This window comes from Ammospiza caudacuta, chromosome 9, assembly GCF_027887145.1.
Source record: "Ammospiza caudacuta isolate bAmmCau1 chromosome 9, bAmmCau1.pri, whole genome shotgun sequence".
NCBI classification, from domain to species: Eukaryota; Metazoa; Chordata; class Aves; order Passeriformes; family Passerellidae; genus Ammospiza; species Ammospiza caudacuta.
The window spans coordinates 27,774,211-27,792,633 of NC_080601.1; the positions used below are offsets into that span (position 1 = coordinate 27,774,211).

Here is an 18,423-nt window from a genome sequence, read left to right on the forward strand (position 1 = left end):
TTTGTTTTTCTTCTTCTTTTTTTATTTTTCAAAAAGCAAGGCCCTTGTTTTGTAGAAGAATATATCTGTGCATCTCTTGCCTTGCTATCTGCAAACATTGCCCTGTTTTTGCAAAGAGCAAAACTGAACAGCGTATGATATACCTGTGAGCCTTTTCAGGAGACTGCTGTGAGCATCCTGTTGGGAAAACACATATGCCAGTTCCCAGCTAAAGATTAGAACCTGCAAGTTTCTTCACTCTGAGCACTTTTTCTGCAAACGCAATGACAATGTGCAAATTTCTGTGTTGTTTATTATGGTGTTTTTCTGTGAAATTCTTCATGCAATGTGTGCCACTTTCCTGCTGCACACACATGCAGACACACGCACACACATGTGTGCAGAGAGATAGATCTGAACTCACATAAACCTGCACATCAGCACCTTCATTAAAATCAGTGGAGCTAATCAGCTGGAACTAGCTGTGGATTTAAGCCATTTGCTTTATAAATCAATGCAGTTTTCTTTTGAGATGAAAAATGCATTATAAATCTAAGATTATTGTTATTTATATCTCTGTAATCTTCTGGTGGAGAATGTAGGAAGTGAGTTATCTTTCTGAATATTGTGTACTAGGTTTGTTGAGAACTTTTTCTTTTGAAATTTTTGCAGGCATATTACCATTATTATTGCCATTACTGCTGTTATTGTTATTATCTTTATTATTACTGTCATCATTAGCAGTTTTAAAAACCATTCTAAATAGTCTGTAAAAGCCATACAAGGAAATTTCACATGACACTTGCAATGAATGTTTTGAGAAATTTCAATCCACGAAAGGAACTGAGGAGGAAAGCGGCTATTTATAAAGCTGTATGCAAACCATTTCTATACAAACCACTTAGGTGCTTCTCCCAATGAGAATTTTAGTGAAACTCATTTATTAGGGCAGTGTAGGGTGATGCTGAGCTTGTGTAAACTTTGGCTGAGAAGAAATCAATGTATTTCTATTGCTACTTGCCACCCCTGAACAAAGATTACACATGGTGGTTTGGAGGTGCCTGGGAATTCATGGAATTCATGTTTGTGGGTAGAAACCCTAATGATTACAAGAATCTGATGAGAGGAGCACAACAGTCTGGGATTTGCATCCCACACTGATAATGGGGTCAGTGGGAACTCTTAGGTTTCAAGCAGCACTGAGACAGAGAGACAAAGGCTGTGGTCATATCCGTGTGTTGCCAAACTGGGTAGGTTAGTGGCTTTTAAAAGTTTGTCTCTCATCCCTGAAAATGCAGAATACTACATCTAGTGGTCTCAGCTGATTCCTGTTAGAAAAAATTTCTTCCATAGATTAGCATCAAAGTGTTCTGTGTTCACCCATTTAAAAAAAATAATATTCTGAGGGGAATGTGTTTACATAGTCATTATACTCCAACTATTATTAAAATATTGCATTATTAACAATATTTTCATAATAATATTTTATTAAAATCAATATATCAGTAGAATGACTTTCCCAACCTTCATTTCGTGCCACATGCTGTGAGAGGCTCTCTGGGCTGCTGAAAGGAGCAACCCTTTTAGCACACAATTTTGTACCACTTCATAGCTATTAAGTGAGTTTTTCCATATCTGTCTTTATTGTATTAGTATCCTAGGCTTTCTGAATCCTCTGTGCTTTGTGCTGTGTATGCTTGTCCCAAACAGTCCTAAAAAACTTGTCAGTATGGTAACATCAGTTATTTGCTTTATGAAGGGTCTTTATTAGATTCTGAATATCTAAGAGTACTCTGAATTGGGAGCTGCTTTAGTGGGGTGTAGGATGTCTTGCAGAGGTCTGTTCCAACCTAAATGATTCTATGATTTTTTATGGCTACAATGCTGCAAGAATTATTTGTTTACAAGGTGGGGGGACTCAGTTAAGAATGTAGTTTTGTGATGCACATGGAAGTATCGTGAGACTGTGTGAGCTGGTCTGCCTTGAATGCTACCTAACCAAAGTAAATCCACTGTCCTTCCTCCAGTCCTGGGTGATCATCTTCTGCAGTTCCTTTTGTTGTTGCTTTGACACTTCTCTCATCTGACAAGAGTCAGTTCAGCTCCTTTAGTGCAGAGCTTTGTACCAAAGCACATTGTGGTGCTCGGTGCAGGTGTGGGGAAAAGGCTGCAGAACACACAGGGTCCTCTAGGAAAATAAATGCATAAGTGTGGTGGCTTAGACATGTTCTCAGGTGAATGCCTAGAATGCACTAGTCTTTTTGAAATCTGCAGGTTCCTAAGTTCTGTGCTGTCCCCCTCACTGTTAACGAGTGTATCTTTTAATGATGTCATGTTCGGATGTGTCAGAACTAAATTTTCTGGATTGACAAGCCATAGGCACAGCGTGTTACTTGTCTGAGGCTGTCCAACAGGGGAATCACACTGTATTCCCCTTCTAGTCAGTTTTGATATATCCAAACTAGTTTGTACCATTCACATCAGAGACAAGATGTTGTCATGGGTCCAGAGAAGGGCTATATGCTGTTCCAGCTCTGACTCAAAATTGTTACCCCTGCCACTTCATCTCCAGTGCTAAGCATCTCTCCAAACCTATTTTAAGAGGAACAACCTTTTTGCTTCACAGCCCTGCATCATTTTAGTAGACTCATTATGTGTGTATGTGTGCAGACACTCATTTCCAGATGGGGATCATTAAGTTCCTCTGTACTGATAAATAAATATTTATGTAGACACACCCACGTGTGTATATAAATTTCTGTGTAGTTCTATGCATGTGAACTTAATGATCTCTATATATGTGTGTATGCATAATTGAGCATTAATATTTGCAGTGAGCTGAAAGTTGGTCTGTCAACACTGCTGTGACTGCTGCCCTTGGCTATGTGTGTTAGGAAATGTTCCTGGTTCTAAATGAATAGGGTACAAGTCCTGGCCCTTTCCAGCACCTTCTTGTTTATGTGGCCGTGCAGCTTTACCAGAGATGAAGTGGGAATAATTCTTTCTTTCCAGGAGACCCATAAAATTACTGGCAATCCATCACTGGGTGGCAGAAGAGTGAGGAAGAATGAATAAGTAATTGAGAGATGTTGGAAATGTTGAGATGGGTGCCAGGGGAGGTTTGAGGTGAGAAAAAAAATATTTAAGAACGCAGGCCACACTGTGTCAAACCAGAAGTCCCTCTCTTTCAGTTCCATGTTCCAAATGTGGCAAGTACAGGATGCTAAAACTGTATGTATTATACTAAATTATACTAAAAATATTATCTTATATACTTCTCACATTTATAGAGATTAACAAATAAGGAATTTTCTTGGCCAAACATGGTATTCTTTGTATTTCTAAGATATTAATGAGTTTTCCTATTTTTGAGAGTTTTCCTTCTAAATACTTTGAAAAGGTTTTTAGCAGTCACCTTATCCTGTGGCTAGGAGTTCCATGAGTTACTCTTATTCTGAAGAACTGACTGTGGGAGACATCAGCAAAGCAGATACAGGTATGAAGGCAATGTGGACAGATTCTTATTCACAATCAGCAGAGATTCAGCAAACTGGGGATGAGAAAAGGACAACAGCTCCCAGGCCCAAGCTCCCACTGAGTTCAAAGTTACATGGGAGCCAGGAGTAATTTTCCTGTCTTTTTCTGATAAGGTGATTATCATCTTTTCTCTTCAAGCAAGGCAACATCCGCTGCCTTTTGTTCAAGTCTTGCTGTTACATTAAATGCTAATACAGGAAAGAAAATTACCAGCTGACACAGTGTCCTTGAAGCATTCTGCCCCTTTGCCTAGGGACAGTGAGCCATGGATCTGCTGCCTCTGAGGGGGTGTACTGAGAAAAATCAGGTGGAACCAGTGATAGGAAATAGTGCCTTTGCTGGGATGAGGTCAGAGGAGCTTGTGCTCTCCCCTGGTGCCAGGCTTTGCCCTCCACAGCCAGCACCTCTGCTCAGCAACATCAGCAAATGAGAGACAGTGGGAGTGGATGGCAAAACACCATGAGGCTGTTTTTCCTCGAAGGAATTGAGGGTCTTGTACAATGTGCATGAAGAAAAGAGTCAGTGTTCCTCAATTCCCATGGCCCACAGGTACCTTTAAACTTTCCTGACATCAGTCTGGCCTCTTTTAACTTCAGTCTGGGAGAAAAGAGGAAAAAACTACCTGAAAAATAACATAGATCTTCTGCCACTTTGCTGCTGAGCCACACAGAAATTTGGCCAAGGGGGAATCTGGAAGAAAGATTTCACCAGTTCTCCAGAAAGCTAAATCCAACTTGCAGCTTCCAGTGCAGAAAATGAGACAGGGAGCTGTCGTGCTGAACGATTCTGAACTTTGTCCTTATTTACCCTCTGGGAACCAAGGTTGTCCATCCAGCCTGGGCATTCTCTCAGGGCTACCAGAACTGTGGGCTTTTTTAAAGATCAGAGAGAAGATTTCAATGCCTGGTTTATCCAAATTGCATGGGTACCATTAGATGTTAGAAAAGACCGTTACATGTTAATTGTTCCTACAGTGGTTTTATCTCACTTTTCAGTTTTCCTTTTCTTCTTCTGTTCAGTGCAATATTTGTTTGTGGTGCAACTGGCATTGTTATTGGCTATGGATTTTCCTGCAAGGCTCTGATGTGTCCTTGTGAGTTCAGTTTCTCTGTCCTCACTCAGGGGACTGTGCAGACTGCAGTGCACAAACCTATATAAGGACTCTTCATAATAGAATCCATGAAATTAAAGTGAATCTGTTAAAATAATGACTGCACACAGAAAAAAAAAAGTAAAATTTGGAGCTTGATCTGAGAACAAAAATTCCAAGTACAATTATTAAGTAAGGACACCAAAATGATTGACAGGATATTGGCATTTGCCATAGTGAGCTGCATTCCTGTATCATCTGATCTAATTTCAAAACCTTCTGGAAGTAATGAATAGCTTGGACTTTGTGAGAAAATGATCAATCTGCTAATAGCATCAAGTGACTTTACAATGGACAAGAAAATGTTTGTTATAGGAATTCCCATTTTATCCCAGCAGATGATCAGTTTATACCCTGGAGTAAGAGAGTTGATTACCCATATCATTATCTTTATTTGCAAGACTTAAAAACATTTTTAACGACCCCAAGATTAATCAGTGTAACTTCCTCCTCCCATCTGCCTCTCTGCCAGAGGAGTATTCTGCTTTTTAGCCTTTGGATCTCTGCATGAATTCACCTAAACAGTCCACAAGAAGCACAATATTGATTGTGCTGTTAATACTTGCAGAGTGAACTGAGGCCTTTCTGTGGCACCTGAAAGACAAATCAGGTGATGAGAACATCTGCTTAGAGTAATCTTTCTCAGACAGCACCATGTGATTTATTTGGCTTTAGGAAAAGGATGACTGTGACCCAAGAGCAGTTCCCAGCACTTGCACCATGTACCTGGAATATTCCTGGCAGAAGCCATAACACAGGGAGAAGGCATCGTGCTCTGTGGCATGTATTGTCCATCTCTGACTTTCTGGGGCAAACATTACTGTCACTGGAGTCAAGTGCTACTTATGGGCACTAGATCAAACATTATGCTAAAATAGTCAACATCATCAGCTGTGTTCTGCCAGTAGGGAAGTTGAGGGAGAATAAAGGACATGCCCGTGGTCAGGCACTCAGCAGGCTGTCATTGGGAGAGCTTGGCAGTAATGCAGGTCCCCAGAGTCCCAGGTGGGAATCCCACTGTGCAGTCTCGTCCCATTTCTTTGGGGGAGGGAGATGCTCAGTCATGTCTATAAAGCACAGACAGGGGGATGGAGACGTGAGCATGTGCAGGGAGGAGGACTAGAGAAAGGTGTGTTCATTGAGACTGGAATTTGCTGAAGTGAATAAAAGAAAGAAACCCTTGCAGAAGAAGCCAGAATGAGCAGCAGGCTGATAGATGATTTCTTTTCCCTAGATAAAAGGGCAAGTTTTTCCTGATGGCAATACAATCCAAATATTCTCATCTAGAGGCTCGTGTGCTTTGTTTCCTGTGCTGCTAATTCAGGACAGATGGATCTTGGCCCTGTGCTGTCCTCCTGCCTGCAGCTGGGCTGGGCTGTATGAAGCACCCAGGCCTGATGGAGGGTGCAGGAAGTGGCAGGATGCTGTGCACACAGACATTCCTGAGTCTTTCACCTTTTTGTGAGAACAAGACATGAAATATTCTGGTGCTCTGATCACACCAACCCTCAGGGGACTGAGAAACTACATTGCCTTAGCACCTTTCCAGCTGAATCTCTCCCTGATCCTGCACAAGGAAAAAGGTGGCACAGCACACCAACTTTTCTGGAAGCTTGAAGACTCAGGGTTGGGTTGGCTGCAGAGTTCACTCTGACAGATTTTTGATCACTGAACTGAATGAGTGTTGGAAAGCAGCTCTCCAGTGCTTCCTCTTCTGAGCCTTCTTCTCTGATATCCAGGCAAAACTTGTCACTGTGCTTCACCTGTCACATGCATTTGGAGCTTACATATTCTAAGGAATGACTTCCACATTTGTATTGGACATTTCTGGTTGGAAATCTGCTGATTCATAGGATGAAATGTTGAAATGACTGGATGTGTTGTGTTATGTGGCTTCTGGCAAAGCAGCAGCCCCTGCCTCTGCTGAGACCACAGACCCATGAGGGGATAAACCACTCACACATACACACAGCTACCTGTATCTTTTCTAGAAAAGAGTGGCAGCATCTTCAGGTTTCAGGGCTGTCAGAAACTGGTTGTCTTTCATGAGTGCTTCGAAGAAAAGAAAGAACTCTTCAGAAAAACAGCATTAAAAATTGATATGCTTTCCCATCCCCCTTCCTAGGTGTCTCATACTCTCTTTCATGTTGCTGGAATTTCTTTTGAAGCAATTGTCATGTAAAGTTGTTTGAGAACATTGGTAATAAATTTTTTAGAGACCAAATTTCAAAAGGTTTAGTTTGTCATTCAGGAAGTTCTTATTTTGATAGCACTTCCTATTTGAAAAAATAATAACAAATATCCCTGTCTCCCCCATTGCCTTATGCAGTTTGTGCAGCTAAAGGGGAAATTGAGTCCAAACTGTAGGGCTGCTTTGTAATTACATGTTTTGCAAATTACTTACTAATTGCACTTGGCATTACTTGCTAACTGAAAGATCATGCTGTACCATGCCATTTGCAGTGGTTTTCCTCTTCTGCTAGCACTATAAAGGAAGTGCCCATTGAGCTGATGAATAATACCAGGACTGTTTTCCAAAGCTGAGGGAAAGAATCTGCCATGATTGTACTGTAGGATTTTTATTGCAAGGTTTTGGTTTTGATCTGTAGTTCACAGAAACTCTGCCTGCCCCATGTCCTCTCTTTCTCCTGACCTGAAATCTGGCAGTGGTGCAGCTTTTCATGACCAGTTCAATATGGATTGCTGGTGGCCAACACTTTGAATTTCTTTCTTGTGGGTAACTTTGATGTCATGACATTCAGTTTCAGGGAAATGAACCACATCCCTCAGATTTAATTTGCAGGAGAAATTATGTGAAATTCTTCTGTGACCCTTCTCCTTGGGAAATAGAATACAGACCAGGATTTTCTGGAACAAATTTCTCCTGATGCATGCTGCTGTCTGCTGTTGGTTCATTCTTGATAGTTTCACTGCTGTTGCTTTTTCTCCTTCTGAATAGTATCAGTGGAAGGCCTTATACCTGAGAGGGTCTATTTAGATGGTCTAAATTAAACTAATTTGCACCAACTGAAAATCTAGACCCAAATGGATGGTGTGTTTTATTTGGAAGAAAATGCATCTCTTCTTTCTAGAAAAAAAAAAAAAAAAAAACAAAACAAAATAGCTGGTTTTCTTACTTTATTTTGGTCCACAGTCAGAAGTACAGCAGCCCTGAGTCATCACCCATTGCCCTCAGGCTACTGTTCCTAGTTGACATGTCAGCCAAAAGCAACTGAATTAAAAGCTCCAAAGAGGCTCTTAGAAACAGTATTTATTGTTTAGGAAAAAAATTAGACAATGTTTTTTGTTGGCAATTGCCTGGCTTTCCAGTGTCATCTTTCATTTTTTATGTTTCTTTTGTTTCCAGTCTCTTACTCCCTGCATCCTCTTGCCAGGCATGAGACACTTTAACTCTCCCTCTCCTGCTCTCCCTAATTGCTGATTTGTGTTTTCAATTAAGTTCTACTTCCTTGTCTCAGTCCCTTTCTATCCAATTTCCTTGTAACTAGTGACCTCCTTTAATGCCAATTCCATCTAAATCCTAAGTTAAAAAAAATGGAGATTACACAGCCCATTTGGTTTTCTCTAAAGTCATGATTTATGTTTAGTTCATGGGGAGACAGTTCATCTATTCATAAAATCTGGTCCCACCAGCACAACTTGCAACTGTTCCATTGCTGTTTGTGTGGTTTTGGCCTGTCAGCTCAGCCTGCATGCAGGAGTTTGTCTCATTTTACTGCTACTTCCTTACACAGAGATGGATCCAGATCCAGATTTCATAACAGGCCCTCTTCTTTATGTGAGATTGTCAGCATTTTCTTTCATTGACTCAAAAGACATGAATATCAACAAGTTAAGGAGGTACATCTATGCACCAGGACATTCTCTAAGTGTTCACTGAGCCAGCAACTCTAGCACAGGCTCACCATCTCCCAGGAAATGGGGGACCAGGGTAGCCTGGCTTGTGGGGAAAAATCCCAAAGGAATCAAGGCAATTATGAGTGAGACAATATCTGTTAAGATTGCAGCAGTAGCAACATGTGCTCCTCTGCTGGACATCAGAATGAGAATGAGCCCCTTCAGTTGTGGTGAATTACCTGCTCACTGCTCCAGATCTGGGGCTCCCTCTGGTTTCAGTGAGAGAAGAGCTTCCTCTCCAGGGACTAGAAAAATAAAAAAGAACCAAACCAAACCCTCACAAAACCAAAAATAGTCCAAACAAACAAACCCAAAAAACAAACAAAAAACAAACAAAACCCAGACCAACACATGCTTCTTTTCCTGCCAGGAGTTGATTCTTCCAGATTGTGCTTCATAGCAGTTCTTGCCCATTAAATTTCTACTTCTGGCACTACCTATTAGATGCACAGATGTAAGTAAAGAAGGATTTTAAACTGAAATCAGATAGTGATGTTCCTTGACTTTCTTCCATTCTACATTCTCTAAACAATAGCACAGATTTTGGTCAGCTGAAGTATTCACTAATTGGGGTGATTTTACTATTGGGGATATTTTGCTTGCTAAGACACTTCTCTGCAAGCATTTTTCTTTTAAAATAAAAGGAAATAAAATCAAGGTTGGTTTCAGGCTTTTATAAATGAAACAGTCTATTTATGATGACACTGCAATTAGCTTTTCTCTCAGTATTATCAATTAAAGTATATGTTTGGCTCTCTTTCTCTAGTTCTGGCTTTACTTTTCTGTTGATCCATCCATCTGCTTCTGTAGTTCATCTCAAAAGATGCTGTCTACCAAATATATTATATCCTTTTGCTTTCATTTTATTTTTAGTTATTAAAAATGCTTAGAGTCTATTCTGTGGGGCCTAATTTTGTTAAAATCTGGCTTCGGAGGTCCCTAAGGAACATTGAGAGAAGCAATAAAACCACCCAAACTTTTCATGTCTCTCACCTTTGTGGATGTCCAGTGAAGGAAAACTGCCTCAGAAAGAAAGGTACTTTTGCTGTTAGGTGTTATCAGCTTCTTCCTTCCTTGGCACCTCCAGTCCTCTGTCTCAGTGCTGGGCACATCTGAGGTCAGCAGGTGTCACACAAAGGGGCTGGGAGGGCTGGTGAAGGGCAAATCTTCCTTCTTTATCCAGACCAGCCAAGTACAGGCAGCTTCAGTGCTTGCTTGCTCCATATGGTGTCCTACCAGTCTACTTCAGAAATTACAGAAGTGGACTTGATTGAGGCAGGAGAATTTCCATTTTAATAGCTGGCTGGGCAGCTCATCTGAAACTGCCAGCAGGGATAGATCCACATGGATACAGCTGATGCCTTTCCTGTGGGAGCTGTTACTTGAGGAAGTCTGTTTCTCACACCATGAGCAGTAACAGGGATTGAATCTATGGACCAGAGGCAGGTGAGTTATCTTGTGACCCTCAATTCTTTCTGTTGACCTGGCAGGAATGAGCAGGATTGAATTACATAAAAAGCACAGCTACCAACAATACAAGGAATGATAAGGCAAAAGCAAAGAGAACATTGAGTAAATGTAAAAAGCCTTTTAAAGAGCTCCTGTACAAGGTTATCCAGGCAGTGTACACTGCATTTGTAAGCTACTGTGTATTTAAAAAATTAATGAAAGATATAATTATAGCAGCATTAGCAATGATCATTTCTAAAATGACTCTGTCATGAAACTGTAAGCATTTCAGAATTGATTTCCATGTTTCTAATAGTTTTCTGCAAATTAATGATATCCAGCCCTGGCAATAAAAGCCTTGCCTTGTTTCTCCAAAGAAAAGATTGGGAAGCATTTTCTGTTTTCTTAGCAATGATTTCACTGTCAGCTATGCATAGAGCCAGTTGAGAAGATGCTGTCCTATTAGCTAAGATTTTATGTGGAATTGTAACTCAGAGGAATAGAACAAAATCTATGCAGTCTAAAGCCAGTAAATTACCATTCTGAGTCTTAGGTTGGAGAACCTTTTTAAAATTGAGCTTAGTCAGAAAACTGACTCCATTTAAATACCATCTGGGCTCTTGTATTTATTGCTTCTCAAGGACTTCCCCATCAGACTACTTACATGGAAGAATCAAAATATACCTTCTTTGTTGGCTTTTCAAAGCTGGACCTTGAAAATCCAGCTCTCTTGTTTTCTATGCTTGCAACAAGCAATTAAGAGCTTTCAGTTAGACCATGGTAGGGAAAGTTATTGAAGCAAAATTTCTAGTATTTATACTATATTTCCTTTCTCCCTGTATTATCTTGATAGTTTAGCTATGTTTATTAAAAAAAAATCCACCTCCCTTATTTAGGGACCAAAGTAAATGGGAAATGAAGGCACATGGGAATCAGATAAGTTGAATGATCTTCAAAGTGATGTGAGCACTCACCGGTTGAGTAGGGAAAAATAAGGCCCCACCAATCTCTTTTTGCATCTCTTTCCTTGGAACTTCTTTTGTTTCTTTGCTCTTGATATAGAAACCAATATGTAGGAACTGGAACATTTAGTGCCAAACACTTATTGGTATCTGGACACTATGAGTTTTAAAATGTTGTAGCTCTTTGCTCTCTGCCCAAGCCTCTATTGGACCTGGCTACTTCAAAACAGATATGATGGGAGAGGTCCTGTGCATGCATCTTGGCCACTATGGAAAAACATCCAGTGATGTCATTCATAAAACTGAGGAAGTGGAGCTCAGCTGCAACACCTGTTTTTGTTCAGCTGGGATTTGTGCCCTGTTATTGCTTGTTTAGCTCTTTTTAACCTTCACAAACAATGAAGACTTTCATCACTTTCCAAGAAAAGCTGCTTGATAGAACCTTGGAACCCCACAGATCACATAGCACTGTCCTCCATTCCTTGTACTTGCTTATAGAAACTGATAGAAGTTTCAAATGCACAACAAATTCATCTTGAGCTGTCACACGACGCTTGTGGCATTGGCCAATGACGCCATGCTGTTGGTGGCATTTGGCTTTGGTGAGCAGGGTGCAGGTGCTTGGTGGCTTCTCTGCTGCTCTTATCTCAGAAGTCTCTTCCACTGTGACTGATTAGCCTTAAAAAGTTTTTTATTAGAAGGGAGAGGGTGGTTAGAGAAGTTACTACTTTAGGAATCAGCTGACCCAGAACCATCTCTGCAGTGCAGAGGAAAACCTCTCTCTGTTAACACTCCTCTAATTCCATTTAGTGTAGTATTGTTTCCATCTAAATTTATAGCAATTATACACAAAGATCTTCTTTGAAATCATTTAATTAAAGAGTATCTGATGTTCTGTGCTTTTGGAATGCCAATATGTTGCCTTCCTCTTGGAAAATCTTGGGGTTTTTTCATTGATTTTCATGGCAGAAGAAATTGTTTAAAAGCTTTTAAAAATAGATTTAAAAATCAAGTAATTCTGGTGCATTTTTGTAAACCACAAAGAAACCGTTTGCCCTCCTGATGGACAGTTAGCTAAAGGACAATCTGAGGAGAAAGATTTTCATTTTAGATGCATTGATTTGCAAAGCGTTGGATTTCTCCAGCCTTGTCTTCTTCTGGGTTTATGCCAGTGTTTATCTTTGGTCATGTTTCTTTTGCTGTGTTTCCATGTAATAAACACAAAATCCTATACTGGTGTAAATCTGCTGGACTAAAAGATTTCTGCTCGCTGCATTGCTGATTTGCAGGGACTGATGTTTCAGTCATGCAGCACAAACAAGGTTGTATGTGCTGAGAGCACATGGGACACACCCAGTGCCAAGGAAAAGTGGGGAGGGGAACTGCAGTTAGAACTCCTATTGAGTACAGTTCTGGAGGCTTTCTGCATCCCCTGACCATGCTCCTTCCCATTCCTCCCTTCTCCCTCCTGCTCCCAGTGCTCTGGCACCCCATACTGCTTTGGTTTCTGTGGGTTTCTCTTGGTCCAGGGTGTGCCTTCTGTGCTGAGGAACAGGAATTGCAGCTTCTCCTGTAGCATGGCCTGAATGCCATGGTGCTTCCTATCATGGATACCCTGCAATTCTTACCCTACAGTAAGAATGGTTCTGGACAGCCAGCAACAATCTACCTAATAAATTCATTTTACCAGACGAGTCCTTCCCCACTTGCTCGCTCCTAACCTGAGCTGCTTGTTCATGACAGCACCCAGGTTCTCCTTGTATTGTGTCCTTCCTGCTTGTCAGCTTAGTGGAGCTCCTTTGTGAGGCAGAACTTGGATACAGACAGGTGTCCACAGCAAACCCACCATTTCCTACCCTCAGATACTGCCCAGCCACCATTGTCTCCCTGATCCCCATGAGCTGAGACTGGTCTCCAGGGGAGAGCATGATTGATTCCTGGGTGGTTGTTGTTTCATGGAGAGCAGCAAAATGAAGAGCAATTTTGGTGCAGACTAGAGAGGGAGTGAGTGGAGAGCAAAGCCAACAACTCAGTATGATTACAGTGTAAACCAAGATCAGCTAGAATAAATAATGGCAGCACACTGGGGACACAGCAGGATCTGAATTACAGTCAGTGTGGGGAAGTCTTGTTTTCTGCTTCTCTTTTGATTTCATAGGAAAATTTGTAAATCTTGCCTTTCTTCCTCTTTCTTTGTTAGTCTGGAATAATCAGAAGAAAACTTTTAATCACATAAGTGGCTTGGGTAAAAATGTAGATTAGTGAAAGACTTGGAATAATAAAAAAATAACATGTACTGTCCTCTAAAGATTGCAATAAGTGTGATTAGACTTGGGTTCCATTTTGCTGGATGCTAGGGTCAGGGGAAGATCTTCCTACACAGGCTGTGTACCAGTGCCAGGAAAAGGCTAAACACTCCTGGGATGTTGTAAGAACAGGAAAATATTATTCATGACTGAATACCATTTTCTGGCATTAAGCTCCAACACTGTGTATTGGTTTCTGCAGCTGAGATTCATGAGTTGTTATTTGCTGAATGGAAGTATGAGTCTGGCTGACTCTTTCTTTTCTTTTGTCTCCCCTGCTCAGAGTTTTTGGGCACTTCAGCCTCCGTTCTGAGTGGCAGCTGGTCAAGGTGGATTACAAATCTCTCTTCAGCCGCAGGTGTACCAAGGATGACTACCAGACCTGGCACCTGCACAACCAGGTATCCCCACTCTCCAGGGGGACATTGGTGGGGTTCCTTTTCCCCTGCTCTGTGTTTCCAAGTGAGAATGCAGTTGTTCTTTACATCAAAGCATATGGATTTTTTTTTTTTGCATCCCTTGAAAAATGTGCATGAATAAACATGGGGCCAGGCATCTATGGGCAAGCTCAGGAGATTACCTTCTATTTTTAGGAATATAATCCATTGCACTAGCTGGATCTTTTTGGCCTCAATGCTTAGGGCAGTGTAAAATGACACCTTATGATTGAATTGTAGATGACACTGAATTCTTTGTAGCTCTGTCACTGACTCATGAAAATAATTTTGTTTCAGTTTGCGTCTTATTTCCCCTACTCAAAAATGAAAATAAAAACATTTATTCATCCTGCAGGTCCTGCAGGTATCTGTAAAACTCTTGAATATCTGTAAAACCCTTGAATCTGAAAAGCTCTTGAATAAAAGACACCAGAGAAAACCACATTATTTCTTCCTACTCAAGGATGCATGCTTTGTTTTTCATACACTGGCTTATTGTCATGCTGGATATATTTAGGTCCTGAAGGAACTATAACTGAGAGGTCAATAACCTCTGCAGATTACTTATGGGTTACTGACTACCAGTATGATGTCCCACAGCCTGCTGGGTAACATAACTAGAGCCAAAACCATTGGCACTGTGACAGTCCTGAATGAAGTCCATGAATGAGAAATGAACATTAATTTGGCAAGGATAAGATAATTGAAGTCATAGAATTGAATAAATGAAAATCATTTTAATGAAAGAAAAGGGAAGACGTGTAACCACGCAGCAATCTTGGGAATCACTGTTAATAGGGAAGAGAAGTATTTCAATTAGGTCTTTTTTCTTACTTCTATGCAAACTAAATACTTCTGCAAAATAGAAAATTCTGTTTATAGCAACTCACCTAGATGTCAAATGTTTGTTTTAGATTAGCTACTCCCAGTAGTGTTCTTGGAAACCTTTGCATTCAAAAAACCCAGTGAAACACACATCAAAATCGACTTTATCTGACATATGGAAGAAACCCTGGCCTATACCCCCATTGTCTTTTCAGGATAATTCATAGGACTAGATATTGGTGGACGCCCTCTGAAAGGTGACATAAGTGGGTGTGATGGCTTGGGCATCCGGCATTTTGGGCACATTGTCATTGGCATCCCAGCTCAGTGCTGGGCACACTGTGCTCATGAGTCCTCCCAAGGAGACTTTTGATTTTGCAAAGAAACAAAAGAGCAGGACTGTAACTCCCCACCCTCCCAGAGATAAATGCTTGTTTTCATTGCCTTTTGTGTCTTTTGAAAAAGTGCTTCATCCACTACAACTGTGTTTCTCCTCTTGTTCCTTGGCCAATGAAGGGGGAGCCTTGTGTCATGGGGGAGAGGAAGATCTATAAAAAGCGCAAGCCTGGAGCCCAGTGTTCCCTAGGTCAGGACTATTCCCAAACTGTGGTGTCTGAGCCATGTGTCTGTGGCCAAGGAGACTTTGAGTGGTGAGTATGTGACTCTGGGGACTTGTGCAGGGGCTGTGTTTTTGTCCTGAAACACTACCCAGACAGAAAGCCTTGCAGAAGAAGTGAGTCTCATGCAGCTTTATAGCTGTGATCACACGATATAGCAGAAATGTGACCCCCAAACCTGCTGAGTGAAGGAGGCTTCCCCTTCCTCTGCAGGAAATATTTGTTCATTTCCATGAGAAATCCAAGTCTGGAATTTAAAAGCAAAATAATTGCAAGTACTGGTGGACATTTTATGTCTGTCATTCCAGAATAGTGACAGCCAGGACTTTTCTGGTTTAAAATATATTCCTTTCAGAAGAGGGAGGGTATTTCTCTCCCAAGGTCATTGACTTCCTAGGGGGCAAGCCAGCAAAACATGCACATTTTTATCATTATTCCTTTGAATAGCTGTGAACAGTTTATTGCTTCTTAACAATGTTTTATTGAGAAATTTCTGAAAGGGCTTCTGTGACATGACTGTACAGCCCACCCTTGTCAGATATAACTACTTGTTTTGCATAAATATTGGTGTTTCTAACTTAATGGGACCATAATTTTCAAATTGCTTTAAGGTCACTTTGAAAGCAGCTTAAAAATAAAGCAGGGGAGAAATGAGACACTGCTTGCAATTGCTTGACAGTCAGAGATGGGAGATGGGAAAATGCATGTCAGGATCTCTGCCCAAGGAATTCCTACCTGGCACCCGTGATAGGCAATATTTCTAAGATTTAAGACTGTCAATGTCTGTCACGTTTCAGCTTAAATTATCAGAATGTCATTTAAATGGAATTCAAAATGCCCTGAAAGCTGATCAGCTGGGAAAACATTTTAATCTTTATAGTAGGTTACTCAGCATCAGTGTCTGACTGGTATTGGTGTTATTCCTGAACACTTCACCTACCTTCAAATGCTTTCTGAAGAGGTGTGAGGCATGAGATCTGTACATTTATTTGGAGTTAGGCTCACAGTTCTCTTGACATGAACATAGTAAAATGCAGCAAAATTAAGAAAAGTATTGACTAGAGTATTTTCTTGAATGTTGTAGTAGTTTGTCTTTAAGAGTGAGTTGGGGATTTAGAACAGAAATTTTAATCTGATCTGGAGGGTATTTAATTTGTTCCTCATGTCAAGATTACATCTGAGACTCCATATCTTTACTCATGAGATCTTTCCCCTTTGTTCTCATGATGGGAACTTGCAGGATGACCTGCCTTGCTTTGCAGTATCTGCCCTTGGCATTGGCATAGGCCCCTGGGGTGAATCCAGCACCATTCTCCACAGATGCTAATGAATTTGTTTGGTTTTGGTTTTTTTCCCTTACACTGTCTTTTCCTCACCTGCTTTATATTTTCGCAGGGAAGTTTGTCTTTTCCAAGCTGTAAGTGAAAAGCTGTGGCAGCTAAATGGGCCCTAAATGCTGCCTTGAAAAGGGTCTGCATCAGAATGCACCTTTTCAATCACATGACAGATTCCTTGCAAGCATTCAGTATCATTTTTGATTAACTTTCCCCCTAATATGAGAGGGTATTGCTGTTAAACTTGTCAGTCCTGCAGAGGAAATGCAATTAGAGGACAACAAGCTGGCTTTCGTTTCGGAGCCTGCACTGCCAACAGAATTGTTAACTAGCTTCCAGTTGCAAAATTGTTACAGCCAGTGATGGAGAATCAGAAGAAACTTTATGGTGAATTTTGATGCTACTCAGCAGGGCTGACTGGAACAATGTGTGAGACAGTCCATTTGAGGAAAATACTGGCAGTGCTGCAAGTGCGGCACTGAACTTGGTCATTTTAAAAGTGATTTTTCAGAGAGGAAGGGTGATCTTGTGCTCTGATTTGTGATTTCTAAAGGATGAAACACTTGCTTACTCAGTTGCAAGATACAGGGTATTCCAGAATATATTCTAGATTCATCTGCCTCCCTTGGGATGTCAGTATGAGAAGGGGAGATGCTGACAAGTGCCTTTTCTCTGTTCACTGAGAGGTGACAGGATGGGTGAAAGGACCGCTCCTACTTTCACTTGATGCTCTTTCAAGGAAAAACTCTTTCCCTTTCAAGGAAAAATGTCCACTCAGCCTCCTCTGCCTGGGCTCCCGGTTGCCAGTTCTTGAAAGCCCTGACTGCTCTGTGCCTTGGGTTGAACTGGGCAGGTCCTGTGGGTGTCAGGGAAAGGAGGAGGGCCAGCAGCCAGGACTGTGTGAGTGCAGTGACCAGCAAATGCTGCCAGATGGGCCCTCTGCTTCCTCAGAAAGAAGGTTTGGAGCTGGTTCTGGGCTTGGAACACCCCGTGCCACTTGCTGTGATGACACCTGCCTTTAAGGGCTCTGGGGATAGGACAAAAAGGTGCAGGAGCCCTTCAGCACACACTGTGGGGGCTGTGCTCCCTCCCATTTGGTCACAGTGCCCTTGCCCCTGTCTGCCTCATGGCTGCAGAGCTGTTCCCTGCAGTTAGATAAAAGGCTGATCTAAAATTCAGGGGCATAAATCATGATTATGCCCCAGTTCAACAAATCCATATGAGTCAGGATCAGGGGTGACTCCTGCCAACCCTTGCAGTCATTTCCAGAAGCAAATTCTGGCCTTTCTCTAACAGAGAGAATGGCAGAAGGAGCTCATAAGTGATATTAAACTGCTCACTGAGCCTTCTTTTCCCTCCTTCTGCTTCTTTATTTACTCTGTCAAGATAGGTTTCCTGAGAAAGACAGCACAGCAGCTGGACTTGATTATTTCCTTAACTTATGCAAACCCTGGGGCTTGTGAGAGGGAAGGTGGGCAGCATGTGAGGTTTTAATATACATTTACCAGAAGTTAATGAACAAGCACAGAACCTTGAGGGCACACAGCAATGTTGTCTTTAATTTTATTAAATATTTATGCAGCTCTTTTCTTCTTTGGGGCAAAGTACAGCTTCTCCTGAATATTTTTAATTACAAAGTCCCTGCCAGGCATTTTTGACTGTGCAGGTCGGACCCACTGAGAATGATTAAATTGAATGTTGAGAGAAAGAGCATTAGGGAATCTCCAAGCCATTTAAAGTAGCTCACAGAATTTTTGCCCTCCAAAAAAGAACAGTAGCAGCCTGGGCCATTGGGGACATAGCACAATTTTGTCTCACCAAAGCTCTTCCTAGAGAATTTCTGTTGGCAGTTCAGGCTCTGAACAGGGGAAGGATAAAACTCAGAGTGTCCTAAAGGGTACAGAATTCT

At 41.3% G+C, this 18,423-nt stretch overlaps 1 protein-coding gene across 1 annotated transcript in view; it reads left to right on the plus strand.

The window, feature by feature from the left end:
• Positions 1 to 18,423, plus strand: part of SORCS3 (sortilin related VPS10 domain containing receptor 3) — a 271,149-nt gene that overhangs the window by 224,436 nt on the left and 28,290 nt on the right. Inside the window, exons 15-16 of the mRNA XM_058810200.1 lie at positions 13,585 to 13,702; positions 15,080 to 15,213. Of these exons, the coding sequence (XP_058666183.1) occupies positions 13,585 to 13,702; positions 15,080 to 15,213 (252 nt within the window). The remainder of the gene's footprint in view (positions 1 to 13,584; positions 13,703 to 15,079; positions 15,214 to 18,423) is intronic.